This window comes from Poecilia reticulata, chromosome 23, assembly GCF_904066995.2.
Source record: "Poecilia reticulata chromosome 23, P_reticulata-male-v2, whole genome shotgun sequence".
NCBI classification, from domain to species: Eukaryota; Metazoa; Chordata; class Actinopteri; order Cyprinodontiformes; family Poeciliidae; genus Poecilia; species Poecilia reticulata.
In genome coordinates this window covers 9,109,563-9,125,975 of record NC_088852.1, presented here as the reverse complement: position 1 = coordinate 9,125,975, position 16,413 = coordinate 9,109,563, and the positions used below count along the sequence as shown (strand labels likewise).

Genomic DNA, 16,413 nt, shown 5'->3' with positions numbered 1-16,413 from the left:
CTGGTTGAAGATTCATAATATATTAGAAGATTTAATTTAATTAGCTTGGAAGCCTTTACATTTATATCAGTCATATTGAAGTGATTACTTTTCTGTTTTAGTTAGATCTTTACAGAGTACCAATATTATTTCCGTTCTCAAAAATAGATGAGGTAGGTTTTAAGGTTTTTGGACGTGCGGTTTAACCGAAATGTCTTGACTTTCAAAGTGAAACGTCACTATAGCTTCATGATTAACATATAATGTCCGTTTAAACATTTCCTTTTCGAAATGTTAAAACTTTTTGGGATAGTGTTAAAGTATTCAGATTTCCGAACGTCCGTGAATGCTCCTGACAGGAAGTTCAGTGACATTTTCCCCCCCTGTCCGGACATTGAACTAGTGTTGCACGTAAAACTTTGTTTAGGTCTAATATTAACACCATGAAAACGTGCAAGCACGTCTTGTGTTAGAATGGAAAGCGTGTTTTTAAAATATATGCAAATATTTGCTTACAACCGTAAATTTAACCACGCGAGTTCGCCGCGGAAATTCGTAAATCTTGTTGGACTTAATTGTCTTCAGGTGTCCATCAGGTGGAGTACCTCTGGGTAAGTTGGATTTATTGGAGAAAGACGCAACGTTTGAATTTTATCTCGTATATTTGCTGCATATATGTCTGTATTTATGGGCTAATTCCTGGCTTTGCGGTTCATTGTTTTGGTTTTGCTTTTAGAATTGTTTTATTGAATTGAGCTATCAGGTTAAGCATACGTTGACGTCACACTTCGTGTAGCACAGCTGTACTAAAAAAAGTAGCAACTGGATGTGTGATCAGCCAACATTGGATTAGTAACTTTTATATTTATTTGAATATTTTGTATTGCTCGAAAACGACTAACTACTTTGCTTTACAGTGTTTTTGCTGGTGTCAGACATTTGAAGGAGAGAAAAATGCATTTATTTAAACTGCTTTTAGGCCACGTCTGGGCCAATTTCATACACAATGATGAGAATAAGTAAATCCTGATTACACTAATTTTTATGTCCAGGTTTAATTTGGCAGATGTGGCTTGTGTCAGGGAAAGACACCCAGTTTAATGTGGTGCTATTGACCATATTTACCCAGAATTCAAGTCAAGCCTTGTTGCATGTAGTTAAAATCAGATTTTTAGTTTAGATATGCCCAATTGTGTCCAAATTTTGCTGATATTTCCATATAAACTTTATTTTCATGCTCAGGATTGCAAGACTCACCCATTATTTTCCAACTACATAGTCATTAAGTCCTGTCACTTCAATTTTAGTTTAGTTAAAGGAATTAAGGTGTTTGTTTTTGAGTGCAGTGGCAAACTGTAATCTGGGTTTGTTATTGCTGGAGTAATTGTTTCTTCTCAGACTGGGCTTTCATCCCATGTTGTTAGGGGATGTGTGTCACTGTGCGGATACTCTCTCCAGCTGAGTTGATGTGCTCATTTTGGACATTTCACCATCAGACATCAAATTGTCTCAGTTTGAATCACTCCCCCCCCCCTGTTAATCTTTTCTGTTTTCTTTTTGTTTATTCTTGATGACACACAAGGCAGTCGTGTGTCTGAGGCGTTTTCTTTAAATATACACAGTTAACTTAAAGGCAAGGCAAGTTTATTGGTTTAGCACATTTCAGCAATTCAACATGCTTTACATGATGAAAACATTACATTGCAGTACAGTAATGAAAAGTTGGAACACAGACTACAAATAATAATGTTTCAGATTTTATTCATTGAAGGCATGGGTTTTTTTTTTTGGTTTTTTTTTTAGCTTTAAGGGACTTTGTCTTTGAGCATATTTGCATTTTTTTTAGAAGTTTGCTACAGATGTAGAACATAAAACCAGCAAGGAGTTTAAAATGTTGGTGATCCATCCTGACTGTAAGCCTTGTGGGTTTGTTTGATACAATGTTAGACAGAGATACAAAAATGTTTCTGAGTATTTTTGAAGTGCACGTGTAATGGAGTCAGCACTTAATAGCTGTTTAACTTTAACATGCATATGTTTTTTCATGCGTCACTGGCAAATACAAAAGAGACATACAAGGGATTTTTCAACATAAATGTGTTTTAAATTTGATATTATATTGCTTTGTCTAAACCAAAATATATTTATCTTTTTGAGTCCAGTGGAACCAAGTGGGTCAGAAAACAGTAGAGACGTGATTCAGCGACTCCTCTGTTATACGTCCTGCGGGCTTCAGTGAATTTACACGGTAGTCACGTGACCGCAGCTTTAACGCCGACGTCACAGAAACGGAGCTGGTACCGAGTCGTTATCCAACCGCGACACCAAATGCACCAAAACTCAGCCCCACCATCGTAGAGAAGCTCCGTCCGTCCTTGTCTTCCGCCTCCTTCAATGTTTGCCTTTGCCTGTCAGCGCGGCGGTAAAGTAACCTGTGAATAATGCCACCTCGCTCTCGGTGAAACGGCGTAAAGCTGATCGAACAGACATGGCGGCCCGGTAGAGGAACAGCCGGGGTTGTTCTGGTTGAGCTTGTCTTCAGGTACGTTCTCTGTACAAAGGTGTTTTGTAGTCTGTAGCAAAGCCTGAGGGGATGCTGGCATTTAATTCGTGTTTAAATCATGTGCGGCTAGTGCTTTGTTTGTCGGGTATCTAAAACCTTTTATTTATTTTTATTTATTTTTGGTGAGAAGAGCAGTTTAAATATATTCATCAATAAATAAGTTGTGAATTTTTGCAAGTGTTGATGTGTAACAGGCTAAAATGTGGAAACTGATAGCAGCAGTTTCCTAAGTGTTCCTCTTCTGACACCCTTGTCTGGTTAATGAGCGGAGTTTTAAGACGAGTGTTTTGAGTTTGTTGTTTACTTGACCACATCTGTCTGACCGCACAGGTCACTCACCCACAAGGCACCATTGTTTCCCCACAGTCTGTGTACAGTCCATTCATGAGGCTGAGTGCATCAGCAGGATGCTGTAGCCTAAAGGCATGGAGAGGGAAAGTGTTGTCCGAGGCTTTGGTTGCATTTCCTGTGTTCATGTCTTCACATAGAGTGCTTATGTTCAGCATATAAGTGCGTCTTCTCTAATGCAACACGGGTGTTTCCTTTTCAGTTGCAAGGGTGTGTAGAAAACATTGAGTGGTGTTTTGGGGAGTGTAGAAAATAACATTATAGCGTGTGAGGCTTTGATTAGACTTGCTTGGGTGCTCACTCAAAATGAGCAACTCCTTCAAAGTGTTGTGCACGCTTTTCCTGAAGTTTGGAGTGCATTTTGTCTAGTCCAGAACTGTGTAAGTAGCTCCAAAAGTACTTACACATGTAGAAGTCAAATCCACATACAAACACACTATTTAATGCATTTTATTTGGATTTTAAGTTATGTACCAACATTAAATTGTGCATAATGTAGAAGTTGACATTATTGTTGAGCTGTATTTTTTCAATACTCTGTTAAGCCACATTTCACATCACAAGCATATATATATTTTTGTATGTCTCCATCATGCATTGACTGTCTGGAGAGTGAAGTTTGTAACGATTCTTCTTTGCAACCTGGGTCCAGATTAACGGTGATGGATCAACACAAAATTGTGCAAAATTTTACAGTGGCAGGAAAGTGATGCATCCAAGATATTGATTGAAATTTGTGGATGCTTTTTTTTTTTTTTTTTACAAAAGTTTTATTTCAGTCAGATTGGACGGACAGCATCAATGAACATCACTTTTTTTTTTTTTTTAAATATGAACTTGGGACTGGAGGACAATCTGTGTTTGCCTGAAGTATTTTTCTCCCGAATTACTTTGTGTTCGACATTTGCAGACGAGTTATTGACCAGTCACCATTGCAAAATATCACCAACTGCCAAAGCTGTTGGGTAATTCATTGCTTCTTCAATTGCTGCTCCCAACTTCAGCAACAGTACAGATTTAACAACTGAGGCAGACGTTGACTTTTAACACCGGCAGGTTTCTGAATTTGAGTGGAAGCAGTTAGGTGGTTTCACCAAATAGCAGGTTTCATTTGGATACTGAACTGGTAATAATATACATGCAAAGTATTACAGCTCAACTGTCGACTGTTATCGTTCCAGTCGAGGTAAATGAGTCAGCGGTGTGAAGGTGTAGTAATGTTACTGTGTGTGTGCTGTACTTTTGAGCAAGGCGGAAAAACTGATTCAGTAGATTGATAAAGCGTGAACTTGTTTCTGTGTGCTGTTACAGATGTGTTGCTGGTAGAAACATGGAGATACCAAAATCCTCAGACAGAGCAGAGCTGGAAGAGACAACAGGCCTGGTGGAGGTAACCGTCAACACTTTTATCCTGAAAAATGTTGCATGTCTGGATGAGTTTCTGCTGATTTTGGTGCTAAATTCTCAGCACTTGCATGCTTTTTAAATCGCTCTTTGTATTTATTTATTTATTTTCTTAAGGATGGTGATTTGCCTCAAGGTGCCGAAGGTGGAAAGGTGGATCCTCGAACACCGAGGAAGAGCAGTTCCTCCCGCTCTTCCCGTAAGAGTTTCCGTCTGGACTACCGACTGGAGGTAACGACTCTCCTCCTTCTGCTCACCAACGCCCAACATTCAAGTCTCTTCAGAGTTCAAATAAATGTCACGCTGTATCTCAGGTGTGTTTTGTTTTTGAATGCAGGAGGAGGTGACGAAGTCCTGTCGGGACAAACATGGTCGCTGGACAAACCCCTGGCCAACATGGCGCTTTCCTTCCTATTCTATGCTGTTCAGATTTCTGGTGCTGGATAAAAATCACAGCAGTGTGCCAACAAGCAAAGAGGTAGGAAACCACTTGGATGTTAAAACCTGCAAGTCACTTTATTTGACTGTAGATAATTCAGATACTTTTTAAAAAATAACGATGTTTTATTAGTGGACTAGAGAAAGAAGAACCAAGTCTGCAGTGCTCACATTTATGCTCTGCTGTAATAATTAGTATCACAAGCTCATCTTTCACAGCCCTGAGCCAACATGCTGTTATTTATAGCTGCTTCTGGAAACTTTGCTGCGTTCATTGAGGGATTATCTGGCCTTAAAGGCTGATTTCACGCAGCATAACAACAAACATTGAATTCTTTATTTGCACCAGTTGTCTGTATATTGTCTATTTATTGGACTTTATCTGATAACTTAGGAGCACAAAAAATCTGACATCCATTTGTATTCAACCCCACTGAGGCAAAACTTTGTTAAAGAACCTTTTAGCTGCAAGATCGTTGTCCTCTGAGTTTTCTTAGCAGACTCTCTAGTATTTAGCTGTTAACACTTACAAATACAAACATATATAGGTTGAAAGATGAGCATGTTTAATATATATATATATTTTTTAAATCGGTCTAAGTTTCTACTGTCCTCCCTGCTCTTCCCACAGGTCCTGGACAGTGAACTCCCAGTATTGGAGCCCTACTTTGTCCAGAATCCAGAAGCGTTGGACTCTCCTGCTGGTATGAGGGTCACCTGGCTGGGCCACGCTACAGTTCTGGTCGAAATGGAGGGGGTCAACATCCTGACTGACCCCATTTTCAGCCAGAGAGCATCATTTCTTCAGTTCATGGGACCCAAACGATACAGAGGACCCCCCTGCACAGTGGAACAGGTTCGAAGATCTTTCATGTTCTCGCTTTTACCTTGTGAACAGACAGAATCCTTTGAATCAAACCTGGCTTTATTCAGCTCTCTCCTCTCCTACAAACAGCTGCCGAGGATAGACGCCGTCCTCATCAGCCACTCTCATTACGATCATCTGGATGCTGGATCTGTTGCCAGCCTTAATGCACGCTTTGGAGGGGAGCTACGCTGGTATGTGTCCCAAATGGTTCCTCCTCCCCCAAACCTTCCAGTGTTCCTGTGAAATATGATGCATGTTTTAACAGGTTCGTACCCCTGGGTTTGATGGACTGGCTGGCCAAGATGGGCTGTGAGAACGTGATGGAGCTGGACTGGTGGGAGGAAAACTGCGTCCCGGGTCACGACAACGTCACGTTTGTCTGCACACCCTCTCAGCACTGGAGCAAACGGACAGCGTGGGATGATAACAGGGTACTTGATAGTAAATGTTGTGGTGTGTGGGGACTGCTATCAGTTTGGTTTTATAAACAGCACTGATAATCTAAGTGCTGCGACGTTATCGTTGGACAAGTGAGCAGAAATGTATTCGGTGTGATAGCCCAACATTTTTAAATGAAGAAAGATTAAACAAAAAGGGCAAAACTTCTCTCTGTGAAAATCTTTAATTTTCTGCTGCACTAAAAACTGTCAGAATTGTAGCCATTTAACGATTTATATCTTTTCAGTCTTTATGGAGTAGCTGGTCTGTTTTGGGTCCCAACCATCGATTCTTCTTCGCCGGCGACACAGGCTACTGTCCGTCCTTCCAGGAGATCGGACGCCGCTTTGGGCCATTCGACCTCGCAGCAATCCCAATTGGAGCGTACCTGCCCAGGTAGAGAGGCACTTACCTCTCACCCACACAGCAGATCAGGCACAAAGAGTTTCATGTTTTAACACACTTCTGGGGAATACTTATGTGTTTCATATGAAGTTATTTAATATGTGCAGAAGCAGATAAATTCACTGAAACCTCTGTTACAAGTTCATATTTTAGTGCAGTAGCGTAATCCAACACTTGCTAACTATACCAATGTGTAGCCAGTGGTACTCGGTTTAAGGTCTTCTTTCATACACATGTATACAAAAATATCTTAATGTTCAGTTTCATCATTTTAATGAGCATTAAGCAGGACTTCTGTCATTTCCTGTTGGGTTTTCAGGGATGTGATGAAGGGACAGCATGTGGATCCAGAAGAGGCTGTTCAGATTCATCAGGACCTTCAGGCCAAACAGTCTGTAGCCGTACACTGGGGGACCTTCGCTCTCGCCTATGAGGTAGGATGTTAGAAAAGAGACAGCAGGAGTCACTACATGTAACGTCTTAAGTTAAAATAGAAGCAGCCTTGCCTTCAAACAGTGTAAACACAATTTAGAGTAAATTAAATGTCAACCATTTCTTAGGATGGTAGAAATTGGTCTTGGCTCAGAAGTGAGGAAGTCTAGACTTAAATTATATAACCAGTTCTACCTCGTACGACACTGAGAAAGAAAACAATATTTAGATATAATTTGAGACTTAAAAATACAATTTCTTTCAACACTATGTGGGAACCCTCTAATAACTGACCAGTGTTTAGTATGAAACCATAGATTTCTATCTTAAACTCAAGTCCTTCCTCCCCTGAAATGGAGGAAGGACTTGAGTTTAAGATTACAGTGCAGCACCAGTGACCTTCCTGTGTAGAACAAAAACTATAATTTCCAGACAACGGAAAAAAAATAAATTAACATAAATTAAAACCTGAGTCAACAATGCACACTGAATAAAGAAAAGGTTGCTGTTAGTTTCTTGTGGCTTTTTCTTCCTGTGAAAAATATTCACATTCTGATTCTCAGTGGTGCTGCTGCTTAGTCTAGTTCACTTTAAGACTTTGAGCTCAAATGATGTCAAAAATGAAACCATCTGACAAATACTAGACATTTAGATAAATGAGACAGGAACATCAGGCAGTGTTGCATGATCTTAAACCTCAGTAAGCTTTGTGACTCAGCTGAACTCTGTAAGCCAGTAATCCTGATCTTTACCACAGCCTTCAGGTTGTCCTATTGCAAGTTCAGATACATTAGTTAACACACAACAGGCCCAGGTAAGGGATTTTTTGGCCTCTTTCCTACACTGACTAGTTTATTTTTCTATAAATAGCATCATATGCTGCTCTCCTACAGCTTTCAAGGATTAATTGGTTGAAGTTAAATTCCAGCAGCAAGGAAAGTTAAACTGGTGTTCTATTAAAATTTCTGACTTTTCCAGATCCCCATTTTCATCTGTTTAAAAATCTATTAATCTAATCTTATGAATTTTTGGCAGATATTTGGTCGTTTTACTGAAATTTTACTAGTAAGCATAAAACACTGGTCAGGATAAAACACTGACCAGTGTTTTATACTCAACACTGGTCAGTTATTAAAGGGTATGGAAGCCCGTTTCTGCCACTCTGTTAAAAGGAGATGAGATCTTAGTATCTAGATAAAATCTCATCTCTAGATGAGATTTTATCTGGAGATAATGATAAAATCTGAATATCTAGATTATATGTCTTTATCTAGATTTTATCTAGATTATATCTAGATTTTAAAAAAATCCAGATTTTATCAACTATATATCTAGTTTTTAATCTAGATAAAATCCAGATAATCTCTACGTATTTTCTAGATTTTTTCTAGATTATCTCTATCTACATTTGATCTAGATGTTTTCTAGATTATATCTTTATCTCGAGATATTATCTAGATTTTATCTAGACTATATATATATATCTAGATTTTATCTAGATAATATCTAGATTATAGCTTTATCTCGAGATATTATCTAGATTATATCTAGATATTTTCTAGATTGTCTTTGTCTCGAGATATAATCTAGATTTTATGTAGACTATATCTCTTTATCTACATTTTATCTAGATACGTTTCCTTACGTATACAAACCCTGCCATTTTTTTTCATGGATGTAGTATGAGGTTCAACTGGTAATATAATTTAAGTCTAGACTTCCTCACCTCTGAGCCAAGATTAATTTCTAGCATTCTGTCCTCGTCTCTCCTCCATGCAGTACTACCTGGAGCCGCCGGTCCGTCTCAGAGAGGCCCTGGAGGAGAGGGGACTGGAACCAGAATCCTTCTTCACTTTGCATCACGGGGAGTCTCGGCTCATCGCCACACAAGACAGAGACGTTTTCGACTGATGTCTGCAAAAACAAACATTTCATTAGACTGAAGATTTGAGCTCAGACTAAATAAAAATGAATGTTTTATGGTGCATACATGAACTGTTTGGCATCTCACAGCTGCAGGAGTTGTAAATACAACAGTTTGTACAAGGATCACACTTTGATCTAAGGTGATTCACCTTCAGTCATATATTATTGCAGAGATGACAGGAAGAGATGACTTACATGCCGATTCTCTGAGTTGAGGCTTCAGGGGGTTTTTGCTCTCTGCCTCTGAACCCTTTGAATCCTGAGGAGGAAAAACAAAGCGAGGTCAGAGCAGAAAAGGCTTCACAGGACAGGATTTAAAGTTAAAACCCATCCCTTCTCTAAGAAGCTAAGTTTTTCAGATTGTGTTGGTTTAAAACTCTAGCTTCATCTTGCAACTTTAGACTCCTACATGAAGAGTGTTATTCTTTGAGATGAGTGCTGCCATATAGGAGTTTGGTTTTGTTTTCTGAATGTGCTACAGCCAATCCAGAACTGCTACCTGTGATGTTTACTTTCAACTACAATGTCTTGATAGAGTTTGAAAAACATGCTGATGTTGAGCTGGAATCAACTGCAAAGTGCTTTTGTTGCAGCTTCAGCTATTTTTTCTTTTTTTTGTGCTGTGAAAACATCAAAGCTGCATATCCTCTCAACAGTTTTCTCCAAATTTCAAAGAATTTCGGTTGTATTTTCTTTTACGGAGCAAAAACAATAGTTTTGGCATTGCTGTGACAGAGACTTTACCGTCTCTTACCCTGAATGTAAAACAGTAATAGCACAACGTTGAACCCACTTACTGCAGTAACATGTGAGCCTGAACAGCCAGTTGTGCTTTACACTTTATCACTTTCTGTAAACGTCACATTAAATACACTATTCAAGTTAAATGCAGGTGTTTGGTTGGTCAAATGGAGACTAAAAGGGACTTACATTTACTAGCAAGAAAAGAGAAATGCTTCAGGAAATTTTGTACTTGATTACCAATTGTTTCAAGAAGCATAAGCATTATTGTAGTGTTTTCCTCTACAACGGGGAAGAAAACACAAATAATACTCACTAGAAACGAGCCTGACTCACTGTCGGCAATGACACAAACTACTACGATGCGAAATATTAAGCCATAGAATGTAAACGTTTCAAACAGCATACTCACCTGCAACTCCATAATCGTAGTAAGTTTTACCGTCCTCCAGGTTTGTCAGCAAACTTCACATTTAGAACTTCTGGAAGAGGTCCAGGGTCCGATTCCCAGCCAAATTTTTCTGCATGGAGTTTGCAAGATCTCCATACATATTGTTCTTGTGTTCCTCAATGCAAGCACTGCTATTTGTCACAGACAAATGAAGAAAAAAACAAAACAGCGAACCCATAGAAAAAACACATGGATTTAATTTACTTAACAGTGTACAAAACATGACTTAAGTGGGTGTCGCTCACAATTTCATTTACAGATTAATGTTCAAAGAACGTTATAAACATAAACAAGACAAATGATTACAATAAGTTTAAACTCTTTACCAAAAATATATTACTGTGAGGCAAAACCACCCAGTGTGTTTCAAATGGACAAAGTGACCCGTCAGTTCAACCAAAATGATTTTGTAAAATTAATTAAAACACACCAATACCTACAGACACTAAAGATTAAGACGAAACTTAAAAACAATTTTATTTTACTTCCTGTTAGACGTATATTTGGAAAGGTTGGTACATCCTGGGGAAAACTTACAGCATTAGGTTTTTTTTTTTTCATATTTATATACAGCAGAAAGGCACAGCTCATCAAAAGTAAAAGGTAAATAGAAAGTCGTGTTTTAAGGTGAAATCCTGATAAAAATTCAGGTCATTCCGTTTTTATTTCCTACTTTAAAAATCTTTTGTTAAATATAAGTTATTTTCATATATGTACATGATACTCTCATTTTTATGCACAGATCTTTATTGTGCAAACAGATTTTCCTGCTCATACTTCTTTATCTTCAGTATATAGCCAGAAGCTAAATCTGTGTTCACATACAGGAAATGCGCATGCTTCCCCCAACATGTAGAATAAGCATTTATTTCTGCAATGTTCAGCTGAATTGTGTTGACTTTTTTCCCCCCTTCTGCGTTTCTAAATTTTCTAAAAAACAATATTGGGAGCTCTTTGCTGCCTTCTTGTGGTTGGAGTGTGAATGATCTTTGGTTGTGATTTTATACTATTAAGCTGTATTTGAAATAATTTGCTATTAGATCGTAATGAATTGCACAAAAACTTCTGTAGCACTTCAATTTTAAAGGCCTGGTTAGCCATAGCAGCATCAACAAGTAAACTATATATTTGAGAGTTGAGACGTCTGAACCCAACTACACCTAATATAGCTCATTTGCATCTTAGCCTTTATGATACATTAATATCTACTATTAGTTCTGAACCCAAATTGTGATTCCCTACCTAATTTAGTTTCCCCTGAACATCAAACATTATTTTTCCAGCGTTACATTTGGAGGCTTTAGTTTTTAGGAGCTAAACGCCATGTGTTCACGATTCGTATAAAATGTCCACAGGGTTTGCAGTCTGCAGATAAACACGTAGAACCTGCTTCCAAAGAAGTCCACTTGAGGTGATTTGTGTGCAAACCTGTCTTGTTCTTTTAGAGTCGTGTTTGTAAAAAAAGAAAAGAAACGTTTTCTGGCATCAGGAAACAAGCGCAGCGCGGGAGAGGCAGAGGAGAAGGAGAGGGCCTGAGAGACTTATAAAAGACGCGCCGCCGCAGTCGTTGGCGTTCTCCTGGAAGAACAAAACAGACAGGATGTTGCGCTTCTGTCATTGTGTTCCTTCACATTAAAACGACCTAACAGACATGAAAAGAATATGTCGGTACATGCAGGTGTATTCTGTCTACCTATTTCCTGTTGACATAAAGATCTTATTTTACAGACATGGCAGCAATCAGGGTTAAAAAATGTTTTAGTTAATCAAAGATAATGAATGATTTAACCAACTGACCACTTAGATTTTCACACAGGTCCAGGCTGGTTAGAATGGCACTTGACAATTGCATTTTGTATAAAATTTAAGTTTTATAAAAATACAAAAACAATACACGTAAATGTGGACACTTTATTAACTTCTACAATAAATAAAGTAAAAAGTATTCCGAACGATAGCTTACTCTACATGTAATATTGTGCAGCAGCACTTGCTCGACGGTGAGGATCTGACCTGTGGGTGGTAGGAGTGGCAGGACTCGGGACGCCTCCGGATCTTCTGGGACCGCATCCTGTCGCACTTAACTGATGCGTTATGTGCAATGTGACTAAGGAAAATATGATAAAATGACAGCAAAAGCTTCAAGCTTCAGATTTATGCGAGACATTATACTAATAGATTCCTCTGTGGAATGATTAAAATTAGGAGCAAACTTATTACAATTTAAACTTTTGGTAGTTTGGGGCTAACCCAGTTTTTAGGCAACATTTTTTATTTCATTAAATTTTTTTTTTTTGACATAAAATCACACAGTCAAAGGATATATTTGACTTCTTTGGGCACCAGGGTGATGGGTGGGTACTGTCTGGAGCAGTCACAGTCTCCTTGTACCACCAGCATCAGCAGGTTGCTTTCAGGTATTTGTTGAACTACAAACATTCTGAGGCAGATAAAAAGTACAAAGTAGAAAATAAGCAAAATGTCGAGCGAACTCCACAGAACACGAGAGGTAAATGTACGGTAACGCAGAAAACATGTTAATACGCCTGAATGAACTTAACATACAGAGCGTTGAACTTTTTCATATTTTTTCACGTTGCAAGAACAAACCTAAATATGTTGATGTGCAAAGCCGGTAGGGACATTTCAATGTCACATTTTTCTTATTTTTATTTCTAAAGACTGTTGAAAAGTATAAATAATCTCCTCCTCCTTCTGACCGTATGTCATTTTTGACTCCTTGTAATTGTCCTTGCCTGTATGGTTGGTTGCCTTAACAGGAAGTAGGTTATCATTCCTCTAACGTTGTAATAATTTATGCAACATGGGGGAGTTTTCCATTATCACTCCCTGCAGAGGAAAACAGACCCACCACTGTTTGCCTAATCTGTCAAGATTGGAAAAAAAAAGAAGAGAGAAATCATGTATTTTTTTTCCTTCCAGTACTTTGTGTTGCCTCATCACGTAAAATCATAATCAATATTTTAGGTTTGTGTTGAAATGTGACGAAATACGAACAGCGGTCATGGATACTTTTGCATAAGAAGGTATAATGTAAAAGCTATAACTTGGTTGTGTGATACCACTGTTGTCCACATGAGGGCACTCCCACTCAGTTTGTCTTCAGTTTACCTCCCACCGTTTTGAATCATCGTCTCCGTCTCTCCATCTTGTCATTCAACCCTGTTGTTTCTATTTTAATACTCCCATTCACTTTTACTTTCTATTTTTCACATGCCTCTCACTCTTGCACACATCCCTCCTCAACACCCCACCACCTTGTCTAATTTTGATCCCCTCTGCTTCTTTCCCTCCTCTTGACACTCTTGTATAAATAGATCTCAGTGAGCAGAGTGGAGGAAAGCTGTGGAAAATGGATTTTAGGGAGACACTTTAATATGACCGGTCCAGGGCTTACAGAGGACTGCGCGGCCATGTGTGTGTGTGCATGTCTGTACACGGCTGTGTGCTTACTTCTGGCACCGTCCGCACTTAATAATGCTGTTGGTCTCCTTGACTGACGGCTCGTAAATGAAGCTCGGGTACTCGGTGTCACATGGCTGCAAGACGTTCCATTTTTTCTTGGGAACATAAGCTAATAGAGAGGCAGAAAAGAGGGGGGGGGTCACATTTCTTGATTAGTTGGAAGAGCACGCGTGATCGATGGGTTGAAAGCTCAAACTTTTTAGCTTATTACTGCCGCTAAGATGGAAGCATGCTTCGAACAAACCGAATGCACAAGATGAGATGATTTGAAACCAACAAAGAGGAGCTATGGTGGCTGATTAAATTGTACATGTCTGGTCGGGATTCTGCTTAACTGCTCCGAAATTCCATTAGCTGAGATAAAAGTCTACGCTCGGGTCTTGTTTTGAAGGATTTGGCAGCTGCATCTGCTCCCACTTGGAAGCCTTATGTAATCTGACACACTAAATTTAATTCTACTTGGAACGTTTCACAAACGGCACATCACACACGAAACACAAAGGTCTGCGCAGCAACCCAGCTTCCTCTGAAACACCTGAGAGCCGGTACTCACAGCGGCTGAAGGATGGTTTAGCTGGATGGATGGATGATGGTAGTTATGAGGAGTTTGATACATGAAAACAAGTGAAAAGAAATGAGAGCTGTTATTATATGAGAATCAATTGAAGACGCGCGTCATCCAGTTGAAATCAAACATGTACGTGGACCCTGCAGCCGGTCAGTTGGGTTTACCGAAATCATTTCTACTTGCTGAACGTCAGGATAATGAGGAAAATGTCTTAAGAGGATTTCTTTTAACTTCCATCGAGCTAATAGTTACTCATGTTCCATTGGGAGCTTAAGTGGCAGCTGTGTGCTTGGGATTACTCATGTTGTTTTTCTTCTGAATGCAGTGAAGACAGAAACATTCTTAAAAGCCTTCCAGTAATACAGTCCAAACTGAAGCTGCGTTTTACTCTCGAGTTTATAATATCACATTTATCACCTATTGCTGTGATGGTAATTTCCTTCTAAAGCGGCAATACCAACACGAGCACGTTTTCTCACAGTAATTATTAAACTGGTAATTGTTTTATTTCTAATAACTAGACGCTTTAAATAGCTTGGAAATGTCAAGATGATGACATGGCGTAGTTAGCTTCTGATATGTTAATTTCTGACATTTGAGTGAAATGGAGTCAAACCTGTGCACCTCAAACACACAACCACCAAAATATCAGGAAGAAAACTGTGAGCCTCCTTAAGTCTGGTTCTTCTTGTTCAATTTTCTTAATTAAAAAGCATTTAAACTCTACATTTTTTTCATTTCAGTCACTGAGGAAAAAATGCATCACTCTTTTTAAACATTGAGCATAAATCTGGTTTCAACTGTATTTCTCTAAAACGCTCCATTTCACCTTACAGTTACCATGAAGATGAAGTGAGTATTATGAGTGGAATGTAAATGGCAGCAAAATGACAATGTTTCTTAAGCTCATCCACACTAGACATACAAAACAGTTAACATGAGAGATATGATTCTATTCCGAGTCGGTCCTTAAAGGTTGTGTAAGACATACAGAAAGAAAATATGGCAGGGGTACATGGAAACCGAACCAATTTTCAGGTCAGCGTGAGCTCACCGTCAGCAAAATGTTCTGAGTGCCAGAAGCTGCAGAAATTGAACTCCAGTAGAAACCTTAAAGAGCAAAGAGACCACGGCAGATTGCAGACAGATCAGATGGAGAACTCAGAAACTGGGTAATGTTTTAACATGGAAGCGATAAATACGCCTTCGTGGCACATTGCCGGTACATGCTTTAAAAGGCGAGTTATTCAAACTAAAACGAAAGACTTTTCGAAAAGAATAATATGTTGCGGTCGAAGAGAAATCTAGAAGTCGGTATTTTTAGGCTTGAAAAAGTGAATCTGATTTCTGTCTCGCTAACCAATAAACAAACTTAGCAGTGCTTCGACGGTCGAGAGCAGCCAATGCCGTCGCCTCGAGCAACACTTACAGTAGGACGTTAGAGAGGAACCACTTGAAAGTTGAAGCCAAAGCATAGAATGACTGTAGAGAGAGGGGAAAAAAAAAAAGAAGTTTAGTGTAAAAGTAACGGGATTCTTGTTTGGAACATATTAATGAAGCCTGAAGTCACTGAACTTACGCTGAGAAGTGGGCGAGCGCTGCTGACGGAGTGAGGGTTGGTCTTACACATGGCCTGGTAGTCAAACAATGAGACCCTGGAGGAACATAAGCATAACATGCAAACACAGCGTTGATCTCTCGGCATCTTTTAGAGTCTTTTATTGATTCCCTGACTGTCTCCAGGCACCAAGCAGCACTACCAACTGCTAGGAAAACCAACAAAAAAATAAAATAAATAAAAGTCAGACGAGGAAAAAGAAAACAACCCGGTGGACTGCTTTTATTTTTTATTTTTTGCAAGGACCAAAAATGTTGCGATTGAGGTCTGATCTCTGAACATGTAAACATTTGACCTGATGTTGGCTTTTGTAGCAGGTTCTTAATAATCCATAATTAAGAACATTTAAGTATTTTCTTCATTTTTTTTTATAGTTGATTTGTAAAGTAAACTTTACAATAAGGCGTTTATAGTGAAGAAACAGGTCCGGATTATGGAAACGTACCAATACTGTGAAATCTTCTAGGTAAGACGTATACACATTAATATAGACAAAACCCAACTAAATGGAATTACACAATTTCTCCTTTATTTTTAGCTCCTAAAATACATTATAGTGCTCCATACCAATAAATAATCACCTGTCCAAGATCTGTTTAGAATCAATAACAGTTTTCCCTGACTTAACGTTTGAGTAAAATAAACCATTTGTTGTGTAATGCTGCGTACTCCTCATTTTGAATGTATGAGTCGGGTTTTATCCAAGAGGAAACTGTCCTGGTACCATTGACCATCTGCACACAGAGTA

General features: G+C 38.8%; 2 protein-coding genes across 9 annotated transcripts in view; one reads left to right on the top strand and one right to left on the bottom strand.

Annotated features, from left to right (window-relative positions):
• The first annotated feature begins 331 nt into the window (after positions 1-331).
• LOC103459307 (N-acyl-phosphatidylethanolamine-hydrolyzing phospholipase D-like) lies at positions 332-9,688 on the top strand. 2 transcript variants are annotated; one of them, XM_081604138.1, is made up of 10 exons: positions 332-590; positions 4,202-4,280; positions 4,412-4,525; positions 4,632-4,772; positions 5,364-5,588; positions 5,688-5,791; positions 5,866-6,031; positions 6,286-6,434; positions 6,763-6,877; positions 8,655-9,688. In XM_081604138.1, the coding sequence occupies exons 1-10, from the start codon at positions 454-456 to the stop codon at positions 8,784-8,786; spliced, it is 1,362 nt and encodes a 453-aa protein (XP_081460264.1). In that variant the 5' UTR covers positions 332-453; the 3' UTR covers positions 8,787-9,688. The 2 variants fall into 2 exon arrangements, with proteins under 2 accessions (XP_081460264.1, XP_081460266.1); XM_081604140.1 differs by lacking the exon at positions 332-590 and adding an exon at positions 2,186-2,521.
• Positions 9,689-10,170: 482 nt separating this feature from the next.
• The window catches only part of cacna2d4a (calcium channel, voltage-dependent, alpha 2/delta subunit 4a), a 75,682-nt gene continuing 69,439 nt past the window's right edge, over positions 10,171-16,413 (bottom strand). For 5 of the 7 annotated variants that reach the window (XR_014086104.1, XR_014086105.1, XR_014086106.1 and 2 more), the window contains 7 exons: positions 15,627-15,702; positions 15,477-15,529; positions 15,102-15,157; positions 14,033-14,053; positions 13,468-13,588; positions 12,007-12,433; positions 10,171-11,571 (listed from right to left, as the gene is read on the bottom strand). Coding sequence is in view for 1 of the 7 variants with exons in the window: in XM_081604134.1 (XP_081460260.1) it covers positions 11,479-11,571; positions 12,007-12,089; positions 12,318-12,433; positions 13,468-13,588; positions 14,033-14,053; positions 15,102-15,157; positions 15,477-15,529; positions 15,627-15,702 (619 nt within the window). In the remaining 6 variants the exon portion in view is untranslated. The remainder of the gene's footprint in view (positions 11,572-12,006; positions 12,434-13,467; positions 13,589-14,032; positions 14,054-15,101; positions 15,158-15,476; positions 15,530-15,626; positions 15,703-16,413) is intronic. The other 2 variants (XM_081604134.1, XR_014086103.1) reach the window with 2 other exon arrangements.

Coding starts and splice junctions, on each gene's coding strand:
- LOC103459307 (XM_081604138.1), top strand. CDS start 454: ATGGAAAGCGTGTTTTTAAAATATATGCAAATATTTGCTTACAACCGT. Junction 591..4,201: donor ATCAGGTGGAGTACCTCTGG/GTAAGTTGGATT, acceptor GTGCTGTTACAG/ATGTGTTGCTGGTAGAAACA. Junction 4,281..4,411: donor AGACAACAGGCCTGGTGGAG/GTAACCGTCAAC, acceptor TATTTTCTTAAG/GATGGTGATTTGCCTCAAGG.